The 23,645-nt window shown below is 37.0% G+C and overlaps 1 protein-coding gene across 2 annotated transcripts in view; it reads left to right on the forward strand.

Moving 5' to 3' along the window:
* LOC150104821 (glutamate receptor 1-like) overlaps window positions 1–23,645 on the forward strand; it is a 301,010-nt gene that overhangs the window by 25,787 nt on the left and 251,578 nt on the right. For both annotated transcript variants that reach the window (XM_090395997.1, XM_090395998.1), the window contains exon 3: window positions 19,511–19,759. In XM_090395997.1, coding sequence (XP_090252123.1) covers window positions 19,511–19,759 — 249 coding nt within the window. The remainder of the gene's footprint in view (window positions 1–19,510; window positions 19,760–23,645) is intronic.

A 23,645-nucleotide genomic window follows, 5' to 3' on the forward strand; every position in this document is an offset into this window, starting at 1 on the left:
AAAGAATTTGCTGAAAGATATAAGATAGACATCATTTTAGTCAACGAGACGCATCTTCGGCCTTGTGACAACCCCAAAATAAGGCCCTACACATTGCTAAGATCAGATAGACTCAATGCCAGAGGGGGCGGAACTGTTATATTTGTTAAAAAAAAAAAACATTAGATACAGTGAGATAAAGAAATTAGCAACCACAAACCTGGAAGAAACTGGAATTGAAATACATACAAAAAACAGAGGTAGTCTAAAACTATATTCAGTCTACAACCTTCCAGGCAAATTACTCCTAGCCTCAGACCTCTCCCAGCTCCTTGACACAAACGAAGCAACAATAGTGGCGGGAGATCTAAACGCAAAACACCCTGCGTGGAACAGCAGAAACACCAATAATAATGGGAAGAGCTTACACAAATTTGCTGTGACAGGAAACATCACCATAGCAGGTCCTGTTGAACCAACACACTACGGATCACTGGGCAAACCTGACGTGCTGGATATCGCCATTTTCAGGAACACCCCACACCAAATCCAGTTGCAGGTTATTAATGATCTTAGCTCCGACCACAATCCAGTTCTGCTTAGCCTAGGTGGAGAAGCAGAAACCATCCCTGAACAATCCTACATACATAAATCTCAAGAAGCTCAACTCAACTCTCAGCAACATCACAGGCCCTGTCCCAGCTATCTCCTCACCCAAAGAAGTAGACATAGATCAATAAACTAGAAAGTACAATCCAAACTGGCCTTGCAACAGCCTCCACCGTTTCCGTTCCAGCCCAAACTAACCTGCTCCCAGAAGAGATTCTAAAGCTTATCCGCAGCAAAAACAGAATTAGACGTCGGTACCATACAACACTATCACCTCAGGATAAACAAGAGCTTAACAGAGCAATAAACCTAGTCCGACATGCAATTAAAGACCATAAGAATCAGCAATGGGAGAGGAAACTAAGCTCCTTAAAAACTGAAGATAACTCATTATGGAAAATGACTAAGGTCCTCCGCAGCGATCACCCCAACATAAAACCAATACATGGAGAAAAAGGTATAGTCTACCGAGATGATGAAAAAGCTGAAACTTTTGCAGACTCTCTGGAGCTGCAATTCCAACCAAACTACACTCATGCGGACTTGCACTTCATTGAAAAAATCCACAAGCAAGTACGCTATGCACTTCATCGTTCCACCACCCGTGACAACTCAAACTATACCATGCCAAATGAATTATACCAAATCATCAAGAATCTCAATAACAGAAAAGCACCAGGTCCTGATCAGATTTCGAACAAAATTATAAAAGCACTCCCTCACAAAACAATAATGCATCTAGTGGCTATCATTAATGCAATGCTAAGACTCAACTACTTCCCCACTCGCTGGAAACAGGCAGATGTAATCCTCATCCATAAACCCGGAAAAGCACCTCAATTCCCCCAGAACTACAGACCTATAAGCCTCCTATCAAATCTGGGAAAAATCGCAGAGAATATTATTCTGAACCGCCTACAAAATGAAACGGACAAGATCGACCTAATCCCAAAAGAACAATTCGGATTTCACAAAGGCCACTGCACAACCCAACAGGTCCAAAGACTTATAGAATACATAACTATTGGATTTAACTGGAGACAGCATACTGGTGCAATCTTCCTAGATGTGGCGAAGGCCTTCGATAAAGTGTGGCACAAAGGCCTCTTCCACAAACTAATTACTGCAAAATACTCACTAAACCTCATCCAAATCATAGACTCTTACCTAAAAGACCGAAAATTTCAAGTGAAACTTCGTGGGCTCAGATCAACTACAAGAAGTATCACAGCAGGTGTCCTGCAAGGCTCCCTATTATCGCCGTTACTCTTTAACATTTTTATCTCAGCTGTCCCAAGCACAACATCAACCACCATGGCATTTTATGCAGATGACATGGCGATACTGACCAGATCGCTCAGACCATACCTAGCCACACAAAGATTACAAAATGCAGCAAATAATCTTGAAAAATGGTTTCGGTTATGGAGAATTGATGTTAATGCAGATAAAAGCACGGCTATTCTATTTAGAAGGAAGAAAGCAGACCATTATGGAGCAATCACGATGTTCAATAATGTTATCCCATGGCAAAAAAGAAGTAAAATACCTGGGAATCAAACTAGATAATCATCTCAGCTGCAACTCCCACATCTCTCATGCTTGCAACAAAGCAAACTCTGCAATAGCTCAGCTCTGCCCTCTACTCAACCATAGAAGCAAAGTCAGTCCAGAAAACAAATTAAGAATATACAAAGCAATCATCAGACCTATTCTGACATATGGTTCGTCAGCGTGGAGCCACACCTCTCCTAGCAACATCAAACGATTACAATTAATCCAAACCAAATGCCTCCGAATGATCTTTGATGCCCCATGGTTTGTAAGGAACACTATTCTCCATCAAGATGGAAACCTGCAAGACATACCTACATTTCTCCTCCAGATAGCAACCAAGTAGTTTGCTCAAGCATCATTCCATCCCAACCTACTCATTCGTGAGTCATCAGATTACGATGAAAAAGACAGATGGAAACATAAACGCCCAAAGCGGCCCTGATCACAGATTGAAATCTCTCAACACAGCCCTAATTAGGGCGAGCCAAGTGCTCAAAAATCTCTTCCATTAAACCGGGAATTATTCATAGCGATGAAAGGATCAAAGTCCACGGGACTGATATCCATCAAGCCACAGAAGTTATCAGTTTTAGACGCACATTCGAAGTTGTTCATTCCAGTTTAAGAACTGGAATATCATCATATTCTCCTAATTATGAAGTACTGGCCAATGAAATGCAATGCCAAAGATCACACTAACTTATATATATATATATATATATATATATGGGAATAAATTTTTAACTTGGGTATATTGTATATTAGGATAACCAAGCAATTTTATATATGCTTGGTCATTTTAGCTCCTAATCCCAAGTATGCAAACAATTAAGTTTGCGCCTGAAACAAAGTTCAAGTCTAAAGATGGTACAACACCAGGGCAACTCATTGTAAAGGTGGTTAAAGCTTTGATCACTATTCTTAGTATTTTCCCATAATGTAAAGCACATCTCACTAGAAGATGTATACTGCAATGCATTATGGGTGGGGTCACTAAAGGTCGAAACCGGTCTGGGTAGTGACCCCACCCATAATGCATTGCAGTATACATCTTCTAGTGAGATGTGCTTTACATTATGGGAAAATACTAAGAATAGTGATCAAAGCTTTAACCACCTTTACAATGAGTTGCCCTGGTGTTGTACCATCTTTAGACTTGAACTTTGTTTCAGGCGCAAACTTAATTGTTTGCATACTTGGGATTAGGAGCTAAAATGACCAAGCATATATAAAATTGCTTGGTTATCCTAATATATATATATATATATATATATATATATATATATATTTACATTTTTATATAATGTAAACTTTTAAGTAATAAAACATTTGATTATAATGTAAACTTTGTAGGTATTCATTTAACAAAAGAATTCAAAAAATTTGCTTGAAAAAATGGATGGTGCCCGTCGCCCTATCGGTATTTTAGAATGTGCTCTAGGAAACAAAAAAGGTTAGGAGCCCCTGGTGTATGACATAAGAACACTGCTGTAAACAAACGTATAGTTCGCCCACCATTTCTAGATCCCTTGTTGGCTTTGTGCCAAGAATAGTCGATTCATGCTGAAGGGGAGAAATAAATGAAGGATGTACGAATTGGTCGCCAACATGCGAAATCACGTGCTTTCTTGTCTGTCGCTGTACTAGTACTAGCTTGATTTTTGTTGTTCTCTTTTTGCGTTATTTTTTTATTATTAATTTGTATGATGGATCCAGTACAGTCAACAAGTTCTGTTGTTAAACGTTTCAGTAGCCCTTGCAAAAGAATATTGAATAATGTGCTGACATTCTGCGAAAAGAATCGTCAGAAGGCCGTCTTCTTGTTCCCCTTTCTCAAGTCATAAAACGTGCAAGTGCAATTGCGGGCGTATCGGGGTCGACTGTTAAAAGAATTCGTAGGGAATCAAAAGGTGAAGGTAAACCAAAATTTAAATCTCCTAAAAAAAAAAAAAAAAAAAAGCGCCAGAGAAAGAAAACCATCGAAACCGTAGCTTTGAATGATTTTGATGTAGACGTTATAAGAAGAGCTATTCACGAATTTTACGTATTCGAGAAAAGAGTGCCAACTATTCTGAACTTGATTCCTGTGCTTAAAGAAAAAATTAATTTTCCTTGGAAAAGAGAAACTTTAAGGAAAATACTTCATGAAATCGGATTTTGTTTTAAAAAGTCCCAGAATAAAAGGAAACTTATCATGGAGCGAAGTGACATTGTTTTATGTAGAACGCAGTATTTGCACGTATTAACACTCTACGTACATTTTTCCAACTGTTATACAAGCAAAATAGTTACACTTTAAAAACAACAATGTTCGTAAAAGAAAAGCTAAATTTTCCGACCTGTAATAATAAACAAACTCAGTTTGTTTATTATTACATCCCAGAAGACAGACTGATTACCCTATTATCGGAATGGATTCCCCTCTTTCTGACATGCGCAGTAGTTTCGAGGGACCTCAAATCGGTGGGCGAACTATACCATAATAATCATACAACGTTATTTCTATGTAAATCCCTAAGGATTATAAATACAGTAAGCAAGTTTACTACTTAGAATATTTGCGTTCAGTTGGTTTCGTCACTGCTTAACCATATGACCGTTGCGATAATATCAACATACAACTGCATTATAATAAATTTAGTTTAATCCTTTATCCTGAAGATATTTTCAGGAGCAAACCTTATTTGCTTACACTTGAATAAAGGATTAAACTAAATTTATTATATTTTTAGTTTGTGTTTTATTAACTAGATTTTGCAAAAAAAAAAAAAAAAAACTCGCAGTTCAGAAATTCTTCAGACAACAAACTTGTTTAATATTTCAAAAATAATAAGGTCCTTGTTAAGGTATCTTCCGTCCCTAGACAAGCACTTTTGCAGTCCCTAAATTTAAGAAAAAATCGGTCGTTAGCAATGTAGCGGAAATTCACGAATATATGTAAAATTACAATTAAAATATTGTAAAAAAAAACAAACAAAATACCCCACGTTGTTTTTATGGCTGAGATACAGTTTTGCTACCCTCTAAACTTGCCACTCATAGGCTTTACCTTTGTCACTTAGTGGATTACGGCAAGTCCCTGATAATAAAGCTGTCTGTCTTAGCAAAAGCTCGTAAAGCTACACCTACACTACGTGTGATACAATGTGTGACTGCAATGGTTGTTCTGTTTTTCACGTGACACAAACTGCAACCAGACCAAGAGTACATCAGCGAGTAGTAGTAGTAGTAGTAGTAGTAGTTGCAACTGGTCAACTTGGGTTGGCCTAGCTTTTTCATGAATCGTTCAATGACTTGTTCTTGAAACTGAACAATCCTTGTGTTAACTGGTATTATTTTCCATAGCAACTTTTATTACTGTTCCTTCCCCCTGGATGTTAGATGAATTATTATTATTATTATTATTATTATTCCTGACACCTCCAAGGAGTCCGAAGACTCATCGCGGGAGAACCCCTATAACTGTCTCGACCACTACGCCGAACCTCTACTACGAATCATCTCCATCAACGCCATCTACCGCCAACCACCACAACTAGTATTTTTGTCTGTAAATTGCATGTGTTCTGAAGGGCCGATTTGTCTGTATGCGGGACCCGAGTTTCTGGGAGAAAAAACCCCGCTACTCCGAATGAGATCGGCTAACTCACCTTCGAATGAGATCGGCTAACTCACCTTCGATTGAAATCGTCCTGATAAAGATTCTTCCCATCGTGACGAGAATCGAACTTAGGCCTATTCCAATCGAAGGGCGCAATGTACCGTTATTCATCCAATTGCACTACGGAGGCACTTAATTATATAATTGTATTCCTGAAGCTGAAATGATGTCTGTGTAGTTCTTGTGGAAAATGGTGTTAGCTTCCATAGCGCTAATTTTTGTCATAAGGAATTCTGTTTCAAGTTTGATTCTAGTTACCGATTAAAGGAAATTATCAAACTCTCACTATTCCAGACAATAATATATAGCGTTGGGGTTGGGACGTTGAGATGGCATCAGGCGCATGCGTTCTGCTCTTGCAGATAGCTTTGAAATCATGGCTAGCCTACTGCAATCGATTTTGCAATGGCTAAGAGTAGAAATCGTCTGCCCATCGATCTTTACAAACTTAGAGCTAAATTAGCCTCTCCTACTCCCTTTTTTTTGAATAAAAGGCATTAAAGGATTTTCAATAAAAAATTATAAATTGTGTGAATTTTATGGAAAGTTTGAGTTACTTCTCTTAAGAATTTTAGCCAGTTTATATAGTTTGAATCATCATGAGCTACCATTGCTAATTAGAAGATGATGTATTAATCATGTGAGCAGCCTTTCTTCTGTAAGGTGTAGATTATTTGCTAAGATCAACTCTCATTTTAAAATGGAGCATTTTGCTTTAACTAACAAAGAAGCAATGTTTGTGGAACTTTAGCTTCACTGACTACAAGAAATAATGTGATCTGTGGATCCTGATTTTTTAAAAGTTTGTTTTGTGAATTTTTTTGATGTTTTATTACAAGTATGTAGGAACATTTTGAAATTATTTACTTTAATACAAACAAGCGACTCCATCATAGTCCATCTGGAAGAACATTGGGACCTTTGTTCTTCAAATGAATTTGGGAATGACATGTTTGATCCTCTTCATGAGGTGAAGAATCTCTCTATAGGTATTTTCAACTGAAGATTAGTTATCTGGTCTCAGATTACTCACCTTCAGCTTACATAACAAACAAATTGGGCCAGCTATTAATGGTTAAAAGTACTATGAAGTAAGTATGGTGTACAGCACAGTAGGTCTGATGTAGTAATAATATTAAAAATGTTTCCTTTTCTCATAAATTACTTTTGAAACATCTATTAATAAATTATAATGATTTATGTTGCCTTTTAGATATCTTTCAGAAAAAAAAACAAAAAAACTTAACTTTGTATTACTACTTATGCTTTTTTCTATCCACTCCTATTCACGTAATAACTTCAGCATTTGTAATAACCTATCAGTTGTTTGCAGATGATGTGAAGCTGTGGAGGGTTATTAGTAATAGTGCTGATGTTGTGCCTCTTTGGGAGGATTTCAATAAGCTTGTTTAGAGATAACTCTGAGGAATGTTGGAAACATTCACCACAGAGACAAGTAGGTAGGAGTTCCCTTCTATAAAGCACAGCTCATATCTGGTCACATATTTGGAAAGGATGAAGAATCTTTAGAGATTGTTCAAAGACATAACAGAAATTATTAATAAATTGGAACATTGACTATGCAGATAGATTGAGGGCATGTGATCTGCAGAGTTTTGTCAATATTGGAGAAAAGAGTGATATGTTTGTTACATCTAAGCTGTTGAAAGATATTTGCCAGATGACATGGAAGAGAGTGAGAGAGAGACAGAGGAGATTGAGACACGCAAGGAGTAATTCTCCATGCATGTCTCAAATCTCACTCCATGCGACAGTGAGATTTGAACTCACTGTCGCATGGAGATCATAGTTGGTTGGAGAGCAGAGATACCACTTGGATTTTTGGATGGAGAGTGAAAGGAGCATGAAATGTATTGCAGGATAGGGGGGAGGAGTTGCAAAACACAAATTAGTTTAAATTATAATAGACTTTGAGGTTCTGAATAACAATAATAATGTTGAACCCACTAAATATTTTTTTTTTAATCTAGAACACATTTAGTAACCTTGACTAGCAAGAGTTAAATAATCTAGGAACCCCCCCCCCACACACACACAAGAGACAAACATGAAACTTTTTCGAGCCACTTGAGGTCTCTAATAATCACACTGGTCAATGCAAATCATCTATCACCTGAACCTAAAGCATTTTACAAAATTCCCAATGCCACAGTGAGATTTCAACTTATAGTCAGTTGGTTGGAGTGCAGAAATGCCACTTGGCTGACAAGTCCCATAAATTAAAATATGTATTAATATACAAATCTAAAATAAATGAAATAATTATTAAGAGATGATTCAAAGACAAGCAAAAAAAAAAAAAGATTTTAGGACTATGGAATACTGGCAACAAGGACAAGGCTTATGATTTCCAGCATTTGGCAGACAGATTGTTGTGTGTGTGATGGTGGTGGGAGGGGGGATGTACGATTGGGACATTTAAGTGTTCAAGTGTATTTACTGGATGGACACGGGAGATTTTTTTTTTTTTTTTTTTTTTTTTTTGCAGTAGAAAAAGAGGAAGAGACAGTAACAAGGATGTCACCTGGAAGTGGCAAAAGTGGAATGAAAAGTAAGGTGAGAAGTAATTTTTTTTTTAATGGAACATGGAATGTTTTGCCTGAGAGTAAAATGAGAGAACAGACTGAAAATGAGTAAGACTAGTATGATAGACTTTACATTGCCTATAATGGACCTCCTGCAATGTCTCCTGATTATTAATAATAATAAATCAGGGACTCATGGCCTTTGTCACCCTTCTACAACTTCAATTCGTTTTTTTGTAATTTGAAAAACACACCTACAGCAGCTACCAGCTCAGGTTCCTAAAGTTACCTAGTATTATATATGTATATAAATGTTTGTGTGTGTGTGTGTGTGTGTGTGTTGATGATTTCTTTTGAGTTTAGTAAAAAAAGGTTTTATGTAAAAAAACTCCTTATCTGCTCCAAAGACTAACTCATGTTGAATAAAGGCTTAGAGAGAAAAAAAAAGTTGTGGTAATCAGTTACTAGAATTAAACCTATGACTTTTTCTTCTATTAATACCATGGAAGTTACCATGAGACTATGCAAGTACCTACTTTATAAATAATTTTTATTTATAATGGACAACTCATTACCGATCCTACAACAGAGACCCCCCCCCGGCTTTGACTTACCCTGACAACAATGGAGCACACTCAACCACCTGAGGACAGGCCATGCCAGATGTGCTACTATGATGTACAAGTGGGGCTTGCATCAATCCCCAACATGTGAGTGTGGTGCTGATCAACAGATTGTCAGTCATATTATTATTATTATTATTATTATTATTATTATTATGGGCAACTCCAGGGAGTTGATAGACTCATCGAGGGAGGCCCTAACATCATGTCAAGAACAACTATTCGACATTCACACAGTATCAATCATACCTTGCCTTGAACTCATTCACAGTCATGGCACCCACAACAGACTCTGGCAGCTTATTCCACTCATTCACCACTCTCCAAGTAAAAAACCTAGCTCTAACACCTTTGCTAACCACACTGTTATCCAGCTTCCATGTATGGCCCCTAGTCCTCCCACCAGTCCTATTCTCAAAAATATCTTCTGAATTAATCTTATAGAAACCATTCAGTAATTTGAATGTCTCAATCATATCACCCCTTTTCTGCCTATCAACTAATTTCTGCAACCCACAAATCTGTTCTCATAAGGTTCATTCCATATACCTGCTATCATCTTGGTCATTCGTCTCTGGATCCTCTCCACCTCCTCCCCATCAAGAAGAAACCCTGGTGCCCATATTTGGGCACAGTAGTTAGATGGGGTCTTATCAAGGCTTGATACAGAGGAACAATAATCTGTTTGCCTCTTCTTGTTAAAGTATTTTTCAGCAACCAAGTGATTTGATGAGCTGATTTAGCCACTTTTGCGATGTGCCCCCTAAACTTCAACTCCCTATCCACCAACACTCCCAAATCCCTGGCCTCGTCGATCTCCTGGAGTACGGTTCCACCAATGTGATATACTGCTGCTAATCTTTTCACCCCAAAATGCATAACCTTACACTTTGCCATATTAAATTGATATCCATTCTCCTTAGCCCAGTCCTCCAAGCTATCCAAACCATCCTGCAAAATTTTGACATCCTGTGCACTCACTATTGCTCTACCCAACTTTGCATCATCAGCAAACAGATTATTGCAGTGGGCAGTATTATCCAAGACTGCCTACTGCGGAATTTTAAAGGCACATTGACAGACCTGTTCCAGGCTATCCCGGATGCAATCCAATGGATTAGAGACAATCTGAACTTATATTTGTGATTTTTAGTATCTAGTTTTAATATATATATATATTCATTTTTTCTTTTTTTATCTTTGTATTTGCAAAAATCCAACCCACGAAATGTTTTGTAAATAATTTTTATTAAAAACATACCACAATATTTCATAGATATTTTTTTTCAGCAGCAGTAGGAGTAAATTGCATACATGAAGTGAAAACTGTGGCACAATTTGGTCTAAAGTGGATGATTAATGAAATCATACAGGAACTGCAAGTGAAAATCTAGTTATAGAAAATGTATAAAGAGAGAGAGGAGTGAAGAGCAGTTGCAGGAAGAATATAAAACTAAAGCCAGGAAAGTGAATAGTATTGTAAGGAATTAAAAAATGCAATCCAGAAGAGACTAGCACTGAAATCAGAGGAAAATCCTAAAGAATTCTTTCATTATGCAGGCAGTAGGAGAAGGAGCAGAAATATGAATGAATGAATGACTCTGTTAGATGGAAATGTCGGTCAAGTGACCAATGCAGATGACACAGTGGAGTTGTTTAATAATCCCTTCATTGGGCTATTTCTTTCTAATAAAAACAGGTTTTATTCTTGTAGAGGTGGGGGAGGGTTCGAGGGATTAGAAGTATGTCAGGAGAATGTATTTCAAATATTTCAAACTAATCAATAAGGCAGTGAGACCAGATAGGAATTTATTATTATTATTATTATTATTATTATTATTATTATTATTATTATTATTATTATTACGGGTATCTCCATGGAGTCAGTAGACTCATCGCTGGAGACCCAAACTAGCAAAACAATATCTGTGATATCTCTTCTTGAATTCATTTTCAGATTAAGAGCTCACAACTAAGTCAGGCAATGAATTCCACTCATTCACCACCCTCCAGGCAAAAAACCTTGTTCTCACACCCTTGTTAACCACACTCTTCTTTAATTTCCAGGGATGACCTCTTGTTCTTCAATCACAATCACACAGCTGAAACATTTCCCCTGCATCAATCCTATAAAAACCTTTCAGTAATTTAAATGTTTCTATCATATCTCCTCTTCTCCTCCTATCAACCAACCTCTGCAATCCACAAGCTCTCAATCTATCAATGTAGGGAGCATTTTTTACATCACTCACAAACTTAGTCATTCTTCTCTGAACCCTCTCCACAGCCTCCTCATCTCCAAGGAATCCAGGTGACCAGACCTGAGCACAGTAATCCAAATGTGGAAGTATCAACGCTTTATAAAGGGGAATAATAACCTCTTTATCTCTGGATGTCAGTGTGTTCCTCAAAAACCAAGTAATCCTATGTGCAATCTTGGACACGTTAGCAATGAGTCCCCCGAACTTCATCTCCCTATATACCAACACCCTTAAGTCTCTAGCCTCATCAATCTCTTGGAGTACTGTTCCATCAATGTAGTACGCAGCTGGTAATCTTTTAATCCCAAAATGCATAAGTTTACACTTTTCACATTGAACTGACATCCATTACCTTTTGCCCATTCTACCAGCTTATTTAAATCATCCTGCAAACTTTCAACATCGGCTTAATTGTTTATTGCGCTATCCAACTTTGCATCATCAGCAAACAACTGAATATCTTCCTTTAAGCCATTTCCTATATCATTTATATACAAATTAAATAACATTGGCCCAAGCACAGAGCCCTGAAGCACACCACTGGTCACCTACCTCATCCTGGACTCTGCTCCTCCATACACCACCTTATGGTATCTCTCCCTGAACCATTCTCTTATCCATATCACCAATTTAGCATCCATTCCCATCTGCTCCAATTTGCATAACAGTGTTTCATGGGGTATCCTGTCAAAAGCCTTAGCAAAATCCAGAAGTACCACTGTGTAGCCAGTTCCTTTGTCCAACTCAGATGTCATTCTATTATGAAAAGTTAATAGATTGCTAAGGCAGGATCTACCTTTAACAAAACCATGTTGGCCTCTATAGAGTATCATATTCTGATCCACCCATTCTTGAATTTTGTCTTTAACCAACTTTTCCAATACTTTTATCACTACTCCTGAGATGTATGAACTCCATTTCCTTTTTTGCTACGTGATATTTCCTCCTTCCAATTGATATCACCATAATTAATATCCCCCATAATAATCACTAAACCTGCACTCATTACACTAATTTGCTGATGCATGAATTCAATATCCCCCCTCCCCCTGTACTCCCTGGCCTATAGCAGTATCCAACTGTATATTTGGTTGCGTTGGTCACTATTTCACATCAGACTGCCTCAAATGAACTCTCATTCACATATCTATCATCTTGATATACTACTTTCTTTGGCTGCAATACATCAGCTATCATCAACAGTACCCCCCCCCCTGTTCTATCTTCTCTAATCCCCCTGAAAATACTGTACCCATCACATTCAATTCCAATGACCACGTCAACTGCTGACAGCCAAGTTTCACTAATGCCTACAACGTTTGTTGAGATTGCACTGACTAATGCCAAAAATTCTTCTCTCTTATTTCGAATGCTTCTTGCATTGTTATACAAAAATTGCAGATTTCCTCTAGTTTTCTTGTACCGGCTTTAGAACTGATATATAAGTCACTAATTTCAGTAATCCCATGCCGATTTTTATCCCTTCTTGTCTGCAATTTAAACTGCGAATAAGGATCAATAAATATACAATCACTGCTAATGTTTCTCTCTCTTACACTCAACCTTTTCAATATTAGTTTCCCTGCCCAATTACTTCAACTTGTTCAGTGTGATTAACTTCTTTAATCACTTATGTCCTTCCATGTTCAGATGCAGCCCATCTCTAGCATACAACTGTCTTTTTCCTTCAAACATGCTCCAGACATCAACAAATTCCACACCTCTTTTTTTGCACATTCTTGCAATCATATCAATCATTATCATCGCTCATCTACTTAACTCGTACTTGTCAAAACGAGGTAGCACACACACACACACACACTATCCTCCCATTGACACTTTTCCTCTTCACAATATCTAACAATGTTCTTAAATCTTTTGCTACCCGATTTATACCACCACTCAGGTCATTTGTATCTACCATAACTATCATCTTGTCTGCATCATGCCCTTTCTTTATTGCTAAAGCCACTCTTTCTATTGTCCCACCAACGGAGCACTCTTCAGGCATACCACTCTCCATATCCTTAATCATAGAATTACCATATATCTTAACTTTTATTCTTAATTTAACTTCATTCAAGTCCACACAAGCATCACTCATGGACTCATTTTCTACGCTATTCAGCATGACTCTTCCAGTTTCATTACTCACTGCTCTTTTACTTACCCGCCCCACTCTCATGACATCTCGTTTCTTCTAGACCTCTTGTGGTTTTATTTTGTTGACTCCCAATCACTCCCATATACTATTTATTACTGCATCATTCACTAAAGACTCACCCATACATAATCTCTATAGTCCTAATTTCTCTGTTTAACACATTAAACTCAGTTTTTAACTTCCAGTATCTCCTTACTGAGCACTTCCAATTCATCATGCAGAAGATGAAGGTCATTTTTCATTTTCATGAACTTCTGCCGAAGTTCTTCTGCTACGGTCCCGCTGTCAGCTTCCATTCCTAAACGCTCCAGCCTATCCCGACACTTCTCACATATGTCGACATTTTCGTTCTTCTCATTTAGCCAGACCAACCACAGATCCTTCACATTCTTCGGCGCATACATGTAGCAGTTTCCGCAATGCATCCATTGCAAAAAATCTATCGCTGAGTGAGCCTTTCGTGTAGAAGTAGAAGTCATTTCACTCTCAGGCAAAGCATTCCAATAATTCACAACTCTGCATGCTAAAAAACTGTTTCTCACACCCTTGTTCACATCTTCCTTATACGCTTTCCATGGATGATCTCTTGTTGTCCCCCTGATCTCTTGTTGTCCACCTTTTTATAAAAAAATCCCTTCAACATTGATCCTGTAACAACTTACCAACATGAACATCTCTATCATATCATCCCTCTTCCTCCTATGCACTAGACTCTGTAAATTGCATCTTCTCAACCTTTCCTCATATTCAGCTTTCCAGACATCAGAAACTACCTTAGTCAATTGCCTTTGGACCCTTTTCAACATTTCTTCATCCTTTTGAAAACCAGGTGACCAAATCTGTGCTGCACAGTAGTCCATATATATAGCCTAATCAAGGCCTTATACAATGGAAGATCTCCTTACTTCTACAAGTCAGTGTCCTCTGCATCATTCCTAGAATTCATTGTGTTATCCTCACAATTTTGGCAATGTGTCACCTAAATTTTAGCTCCTTATCCACCATCATCCCAAGATCTGTTATTTCCTCCACCTGCAACAATATATCTTTACCAAGCATAAATTCTGCACATCTGCTTTACTCCTCATAATTTGTTTCAACTTTGTATCATCGGCAAACAACTGAATATCCCCATCCAAATCTTCCCCAATATCATTAACATCTAGGTTAAACAGCAATGACCCTAAAACAAACCCCTCGAGGCACACCACTAGTGACTTTCCTCTTTCGGGATATTGCTCCCCCATACACAACTTGCTGAGAGCTATCAGATAGCCAATTTCCAATGCAATGCACTAGTCTAATATCCAACCCCATCCACTCTAGTTTGACTATCCGATCCAGTGCGCTAGTCTAATATCCAACTGCACTGGATCCAATGCACTAGTCTAATGTCCAACCCAATCTGCTCTAGTTTGACTATCAACTTATCATGTGGTAATCTATCAAAAGCCTTTGCAAAATCTAAGTATACTACTGTGATCCATCTCCTTTGTCTAATGAAACTGTCACCTTGTTGTAATAAGTAAGTAGATTGCTAAAACATGACCTACCTTTAGCAAATCCATGCTGTCTATCAAAGATAATTCCATTGTTGTCAACCCAATTCTGGATCCTGATTTTCACCATCCTTTCCAACATTTTTAACCAAAATGCCTGACACAGAGATTGGCTTATGATTTGATGCTTGAATTCTGTCACCTCCTCCTCCTCCTTCTTTATGAAATGGCACAATCTTGTCTTCCTTTCACATTCTTGACCCAACGTAAGACTCATATTAAACAAATATCTCAAGTCAGATGTCAACTCCTTGGCACATTCCTTGAAAATGCTTGGTGATATATTATCAAGTCCTACTGCCTTATTAACATTAAGTTTGCTTTGTTTTGCTTATTATCTTTGCTCAATTCCCCATATATCTCCTGCTTATTTACAGTCAGTCTCTCCTCCTCCTCGTCATCCACTGCTTTCAAATTCTCCATGATGTCACATTCACAAGAATGAAAGACTTTTATGAACTGCTCATTAAATATCTCAACTATAATCCTCTATAGCAATTGTTCTTATACCATATTCTCCAAACAATGTCATCCTTCCATAATCATTCTTTTTTTTTTTTGCTGGCTATATATCAAAATAACTCCCTAAGATTTTTTTTTTGGTTTAATTAGCTAACTGTTACTCATACTTCACTTTTGCTACCCTTACCAAGTCATCCTCCTTGCCTAATAAATTTAGTTTAATCCTTTATCCAAGTGTGAGCAAACAAAGTTTGCGCCTGAAAGTATCTTCAGGACTGGGTTAAGGTGGTACAACACCAGGGCAACTCGTTGCAAAGGTGGAGCAAGCTACCAACACTCCTGTCTCAGTATCTCCTATAATGCAAAACACATCTCCTTGCGGATATGTCTAATGTTATGCATTAAGGGAAGGGCCACTACCCAGACTAGTTTCGACCTTTATTGAGGTCTCTCTTCAGTGGGAGCCATGCCCAAGTTGAGATACTAAACTTTCAACATCTTTCTCTAAATCCAGAGTAATTTAATAAAAAGGTCGCACACCTTTTGGCAACTCCTATAGGAGGAGATGACCTTGCTAATGCTTCTGCCTGGCATCTCCACTTGGGCCTGGCTCCCACTGAAGAGACCTCAATAAAGGTCGAAACTAGTCTGGGTAGTGGCCCTTCCCTTAATGCATAACAATAGACATATCTGCAAGGAGATGTGTTTGGCATTATGGGAGATACTGAGATAGGAGTGTTGGTAGCTTGCTCCACCTCTGCAACGAGTTGCCCTGGTGTTGTACCACCTTAACCCAGTCCTGAAGATACTTTCAGGTGCAAACTTTGTTTGCTCACACTTGGATAAAGGATTAAACTAAATTTATTATACTCTAACCAAGTGAAAAATAAACTTTCAACATCCTCCTTGCCTGTTCTTTGTAATCCTCATGGAATTGATTATTACCACTACTCGTATATTGCCTCCATAATGCCATTTTCCTCTGTATCGCATGCTTAATGTCTTTATTCATCCATTTCACATCTACCTTATTTAACCTTCTGACCCTTGGAATATATTTAGACATTGCTTCTACTAGATAGTTCTTGAATATCACCCAGGTAGCATTGATCTCCTTTCCAGCCAACTCCTCATTCCATGCTACACCAGCAAACTGTTTCCTGAGCATCTCATAATCACCAGCCTTGTAGTTCTGCATATACCCTTTCCTCACAGAAGTCCTCACACTGGTGACAACCACCCAGGTAATTGCTTCATGGTCACTCTCACCAACTGGAGGATCATTCGACACCTCATTTATAATTACATCCTCTGATGAGATGACCAAATCCAAGATCCCTCAATCTTTGTGTGCCCTCTGAGGTAATTGTCCCTCAAAAACTCAAGAAACTCATTTTCTTTAATTTTAGTTTCTATCTCATCATCCTAGTCTATGTTGCCATAATTAAAATTGTCCATAAGGATCGCCCTTTTCTTATTTGCTTGCTAATTTGATTATACATTTCATAGTCACTACTATCCACGTTACCAGGTCTCTAACAACATCCGACTAAGTATTTCATTCTATTCATTATAACCCTTTTTCTATCATCAATAGCACCCCCCACATTTTTATCCTTTCTATCTTCACGAAATACCCCATACTCTTCCATCTCTATTCCTGTTAGTGTCATCCTTAACCGACTATGTCTCAGTTATTCCAACAATTTTTGGGTGAACAAACTCAATCAATGCAACCATTTCATTTGCCTTGTTTCTTATATTTCTAGCATTTGTATACAAACATAACAGATCATTCCTGAATCTATAACAAGTTTCACTGATACTACTTATTGGATGTGACTTCTCCATACTTAAGCCATTTCTTTTCTTCTTATTCATCTTAGAACCGTCTTCAAATCAAACTGTTTTTCCCTTGGTTCCAGGTCATCCCCCCCCTCCCCTTTTTGTCTACACACGTATTCGCATTCTCTTTGAGCATCAACCCTTCTCACACTGTTTTCCCTTGTCCACCCTGAGTTTCTCTGTTTCCCTAAACCCATTTTGAAACCAATTTTGCCATGGGTTTCAAGATAATGTGCTAAGGAATTGATAGTTCCATATTTGACTATACAACAAAAAAAGTGTGCTTACTGCTAAAGTTGGCAAGGAGTGGATGGAAAGTAAGTTAGTGCCATTGCATTGCATAAATGCGGTGGTGGTAGAATGGAGGCGACAAATTTTAGACTAGTTATATTTTTTCTGTAGTTAAGATTTTGAAGAAATTAGTGACTTGAGGGTAATGTTACCTATCACATAAGTATGGATTTGTTAAGTATTTTTTCCGTAGTTAAGATTTTGAAGAAATTAGTGACTTGAGGGTAATATTATCTCTGACATAAGTATGGATTTGTTAAGGAATGCTCTCGTTTCAATAAACTTCTCTTTCTTTATTGTATATAATAAAGTAATGAGGGAAATACATATACTACTTTTTTTCAAATTCCAAAGGCATTTGACAGGATGCAACATAAGTTGATATTTAAGTTATAATGTGGATTTAGCTATTGGATTGAAAATTAGATGTCTAATTGCCGGCCTGGTTGGCCGAGTGGTTAGCATATCTGCTCTCCGGCCAAAAGGCTGCGGGTTCGAATCCCGCTGTGGGCATGTATGTTTGTGGTTTCTGTGAAAATACTAGTGATGGTGGTGGTGGTGGTGGTGGTGGTGGTGATGGTGATGGTGTGCAGTAGATGGTGTTGGTGTAGTTGCAGCTGGTGGATTGAGTGGTGGAGACAGAGAGCTGTAGAGTAAGTACCCTCCCTCGATGAGTCCTTGGACTTCCTGGAGGCGTCACGTAATAATAATAATAATAATAATAATAATAATAATAATAATAATAATAATCAAGGAATTGTGTTTGTGGAAGCAGTATCAAAAAAGGAAGTTTATAAGTGGATTTACACAGGGCAGAATCCAGGATTATTGCTGTTTAATCTTTATGTCAATGACCGGCATATATTGTCACTGAATTGCAGGGAGCTGTACAGTTGTTTGCAAATAATGTGAAGCTTGGAAAGGATTATTAGTAATATTGCCATTGTTGATGCTCTTTATGTGGATTTGAATAAGCTGGATAGATGAATGGGATTATTGGTTTAATGCAGTTTAATGCATGTGAGATCTTGAAATTTAAGATCTACTGATGAAATGTTACATATTCTGTCGTAGAATTATGCTAGAGGAAGAAGAGTAGGCAGGGGATCTTGCGGCTAAGAGGAATTTGAAATTTAGGGAACATATCACAGAGGTGACCAAGGTAACCCAAAAGATTTGCTGCAGTACCAAAAAGCACATAAAAAGATGGTGATTCCATTGCATCAAGTCCTAATCAGACCACATTTTTGGAGATTATTGTACTCATATCTGTCACCTTGGAAAGGATGTAGAAGCAGATAACAAAAATGATATCAGGATTGTATGATGTTAGTTATGAGAACAGACTGAGGGCATGTGAACTGTAGAGTTTGAGAGGCAGAAGATGGAGTGATAAAATTGAGACATTTAAACTGTTAAGAGATATTTACAGGATTGAAACTGGGGAGATTTTTTGTATGCAAAAAGGGAAAGGAATAAAGACAAGGAGCCATCCCTGAAAGTTGCAGAAGGAAGCGGTGAGCAAGAAGTGGCTTTTTGCAAAGAGGGTGATTTGGATCATGGAATGTATTGTCTGATAGGATGGTGAAAGGTGAGATGATGAATGAGTTTAGGGAGGGGGTATGATAGAGTGTGTTGTCTAAAATGGGCCTCATTATGTGTCTTGTGACTCCATGTAGTTCCTGAATAATAATGATAATAATAAATTGTTATCATTATTATTATTATTATTATAAATTCTTCATTAGTGAAGTTATAGTAGTTATAGAAATACCTTAAAATAATGTTCTAAATTGTTACTAAAATGTATTGACACATTTTTGTTTAGTTAAACTTCACATAATTCCATGTGTCAGTCATGCAGATAACTGGGATGCTATTATTATGTAATTGTGAAGTCATGTTTGTTACATAATTATGATCTTAGTGTTTTTGTTTTATTTACTCATATAGCTTGCAAGTTAATAAACAAGGAAGTTGTTGTAATAATGGCCACTACTGATTCCATCACATATCCCACTCTAGCATCATTCTCCAATGGATTTTATGTACCATTAGTTAGTCCAGTATTTCCAGTAGTAAGTCACCAAATGTCTGCTATATATGGTGTTGGGATTGCTCCATTAATGACTTTTCCAGTTATAGATTTGATGCGTCTTCATCAATGGGATTCTCTTATTTACCTATATAATTCAGGAGATGGTAAGTTAAGAAAAAAATTCTTCTTATTAAAATGAATCTCATGCTTTTCAGTTCTTTACTACCTCATTAAAAACTGATTCAGAGGATTGCATACTACAAGAATACTTAGACTGGATTTTTATTCCTTTATAAGTAAAAACAAAAAAAAAATTAACTCCTGTAATAAAAATATAACTAAAACTGGGTTTATGGGGCATAATAATTATTTAATAAACCTACTAATTTCTCTACTTAAGCCAGTGGTTTCATCTGGGCTAGGATAAACACACAAATGAAAATACAACAAGTGTTAAATATGAATCATTACATAACTAAAACACCGAATGTGTAGGAACGTTACACAAAAATACAAGTAAAACAGAAACACATGGAGTGTGGAAGCTGGGACATGGTCAGTCATTGTTCAGCAGGTGCACCCGATAGTTTGCAGAAAAATTAAAGTCTGATGTGTTTAAAGATCTAATGAGTGACTTCTAAATGTCATACAAAATCATCCCTTGGTTTCTGTTGAGAGTGCCTTGTGAGTGGATTACCATTGTAGCCTCTTTGATGTTGGGGGCACTGAAGTTGTCTTCTATATATGGCATGGAGCTCTTGTCTCATTCAGTGTTGTGGTAAGTGTGGGAGAAATGGAATGCCAGACCTGAGCTGTCTTCTCTGTTGTTATTGATGTCTCTAATGAGTGACTTCTAAATGTCATACAAAATCATCCCTTGGTTTCTGTTGAGAGTGCCTTGTGAGTGGATTACCATTGTAGCCTCTTTGATGTTGGGGGCACTGAAGTTGTCTTCTATATATGGCATGGAGCTCTTGTCTCATTCAGTGTTGTGGTAAGTGTGGGAGAAATGGAATGCCAGACCTGAGCTGTCTTCTCTGTTGTTATTGATGTCTCCAATATGCTCCTTTTGTCTTAATTCTAAACTTCTCAATGTTTGCCCTATGTAATTTAAGGCTACAAGAATGTAATATTGTAAACTCCAGGATGCTTGTTGAAAGGGTTGTGGTCCTTGGGCGAGCACAACAGATTTCGTGCCATCATGATGGGTTCGAAGGTCAACCTAATGTCATGAGATTTCAGGAAATTTGTGATTTTTAGCAAATGTTTGGCAACAAAGGGGATGGAAACAAAAGTTTTTTAACGAATGTCACTGATCTGTTGTGGAGAGGGATTAGAGAGATTAGCTATTTTTTAAAAGATTAGCATTTAGCAAATATAAAGATGAAACTTCCTTATTTAAATGGTTTTAATTCACAGCACAATAATAATAAGAAAATAATTAATCTTTATTTAACTTCTTTGCTGATATTTCACTGATGTTATCCCCCGTCATCTTCAGAGCACACAGAACAGTTTGTTCCGGCCCGGTGTGCAAACAGCAGCAATTCGTTAACAGTGGAACAAATTTCAAAATTTGATTCTTTAAAGATACTTGTGACATTAGGATTATAAAATATATACATGTCTACACAAGAATATTATTTAATTTGCCAAATATTTCAGTCTGAATATTACAGACCATCTTCAGTGGCTACATAGGAATAGTTTTAAAAAACAAGGTGGAATATGAACAATTGATCATTCGCAAATAGAACGAGCCATGTGATGTCATATCGCTAAGTATTAAAAGAGTAAACGGTTTTTATCTGAGTCATGATTAAATTAAAGATATTAATTCATAATTCATATAATAATCTTAAATAACATTAGACTAAAAAAAAAAAAAATTAATGTGTTATCCTGATTAAACTTTCCCAAATTTTTGATACAGATATACATTCGTTATGATTCAAGTTAGGACATTGAAGTAAGGCCTCCACACGTTCTTTAAATAAATGTTCAAATAAACACAGATGTCGCTATAAATTTCAACGTTTATTTAAAGAAAGTGTAGAGGCCTTACTTCAACGTCCTAACTTGAATCGTAATGACTGTATATCTGTATCAAAAATTTGGGAAAGTTTAATCAGGATAACACATTAATTTTTTTTCCCAGTCTAATGTTATTTAAGATTATTACGATTATTTCAATTGTTCGTATTCCACCTTGTTTTTTAAAACTATTCCTATGTAGCCACTGAAGATGGTCTGTAATATTCAGACTGAAATATTTGGCAAATTAAATAATATTCTTGTGTAAACGTGTATATGTTTTATAAAATTTCAAAATTGTAATGGATGATGCGAGGGAACTAAAATCCTAATTGATGACATCTATTGTTGGATCATTTTAATTTTATATTAGAATGATTATCTCTCCCAGTTTTTTGGTAAATTGATACAACTATACTTGTTGAGGTTTGGGAAATGTTTTAAAGATACTGCTTATTCCCAAAACAGTCTCTCTGACTTATAATGACGTCTGTGTAGCACCCCCCCCCATTTAATTTTGTGTGAAAGGGTATCCAAGACATGGTCTACTGGTCCAGACTTGCCATAGGACTTTAGTTCCTTGTGTTGTTCATTACAATTTTTAAACTTGTCTCACTATTAATTAATTATTGCTGTTCACTTACTGTGACAAACTGTTCTTTGTGCTCTGAAGATGCTAGATATAACACCAGTGAAATATCAGCAAATAAGTTAAATAAATGTTATTTTCGTATTATTCTTGAGTTGTGGATTAAAATCATTAAAATAAACAAAACACGAACTGCTAATGAATAAGCCTTTCTACCCCATTCCTTATTTAAATGAACTATTTAACCTTGATGAATCATTTATTTTTGAACCATTCATGCGAATGAGAGCATTGCATTGTCTTTGTTTGTAAGAATAATAAGCAGTGATTAAATTTTTATCTTGTATGCAGAAATTCACAAAAGACTTAGAACGCTATGGTAAGCACTTACAGCAGAAAAACATATACCAGTGGATTTTCATAGACACTTGAAGAGTGTTAATTGAGCTATAATTTTTGTGAGGCTTCTTCAGCTTGTTTAATTGAGTTACTGACCAAGTACTTTTTCCCTTCCTTCACTGCAAGAATTTATAGTATGAAGTGCAGTCTGAAGAATCATATACCTTTCATTTGGAAGAACTTAAGTGTGATTTTTTTAAAAATATATCTATATTATTATCATACATGGGCAGTTCGAAGGAATGAATTGTAATGGGTTTGAAGGTGGATTGAATGGATAATGAACTACTATTACTCACATTTTTATAGGCTTTGAGGAAATAGGAGGAATAATGGAAGAGAATTGTATAGAACACTAACATGGATGTAGCTATGAAACATAAGGCAGAAATTATATATTTATTAGACGAGTTGTCATCCAGAGAAGAGAGAGGAGTTTTCCACATCCATCTTCTTTATCAATTATGGCAGCTGCTGCTGTGCCTTTGTTTACTGATTCATTGTTTCCAAGCCTGCCACCATTCAAAGATTACACTTTTTAAAGTATAATACAAGATTTTGTAGGATGCTGTGCTTGCAGCACATGTATGCTTCATGTCATTTAAAAAAAATGTGATTGCTGGGGGGGGGGGGGTGCAAGCATGCATGAAATGTAGATATGTGAGGAGCTGGGTGATTTTGATCTTGAGAATTAGTGGCAGTAATATTGGCACTATAGAAATAAGTTTGTGGGAAAAAGTTATGAGTAGCATGATCAGGAGGAAGAAGACGAACATAAAGTGACTGCAGACTTGACATTAGGTAGTGAGACTGGAAATATGGAAGAACTGAAGGATAGTGCAACTGTGTCAATGAATCTTGAGTAAGGATAGGATTCATTATTATTATTATTATTATTATTATTATTATTATTATGTGACACCTCCAAGGAGTCCAAAAGACTCATCGAGGGAGAGCACCTACTCTACCACTCTCCGTCTCTACTACTCAATCCACCAACTACAGCGAACCGCATAATCCACACCAAT

Source organism: Typopeltis vanoorti, chromosome 7 (assembly GCF_054136105.1).
Source record: "Typopeltis vanoorti isolate ZY-2024b chromosome 7, IOZ_Tvanoo_1.0, whole genome shotgun sequence".
NCBI classification, from domain to species: domain Eukaryota; kingdom Metazoa; phylum Arthropoda; class Arachnida; order Uropygi; family Thelyphonidae; genus Typopeltis; species Typopeltis vanoorti.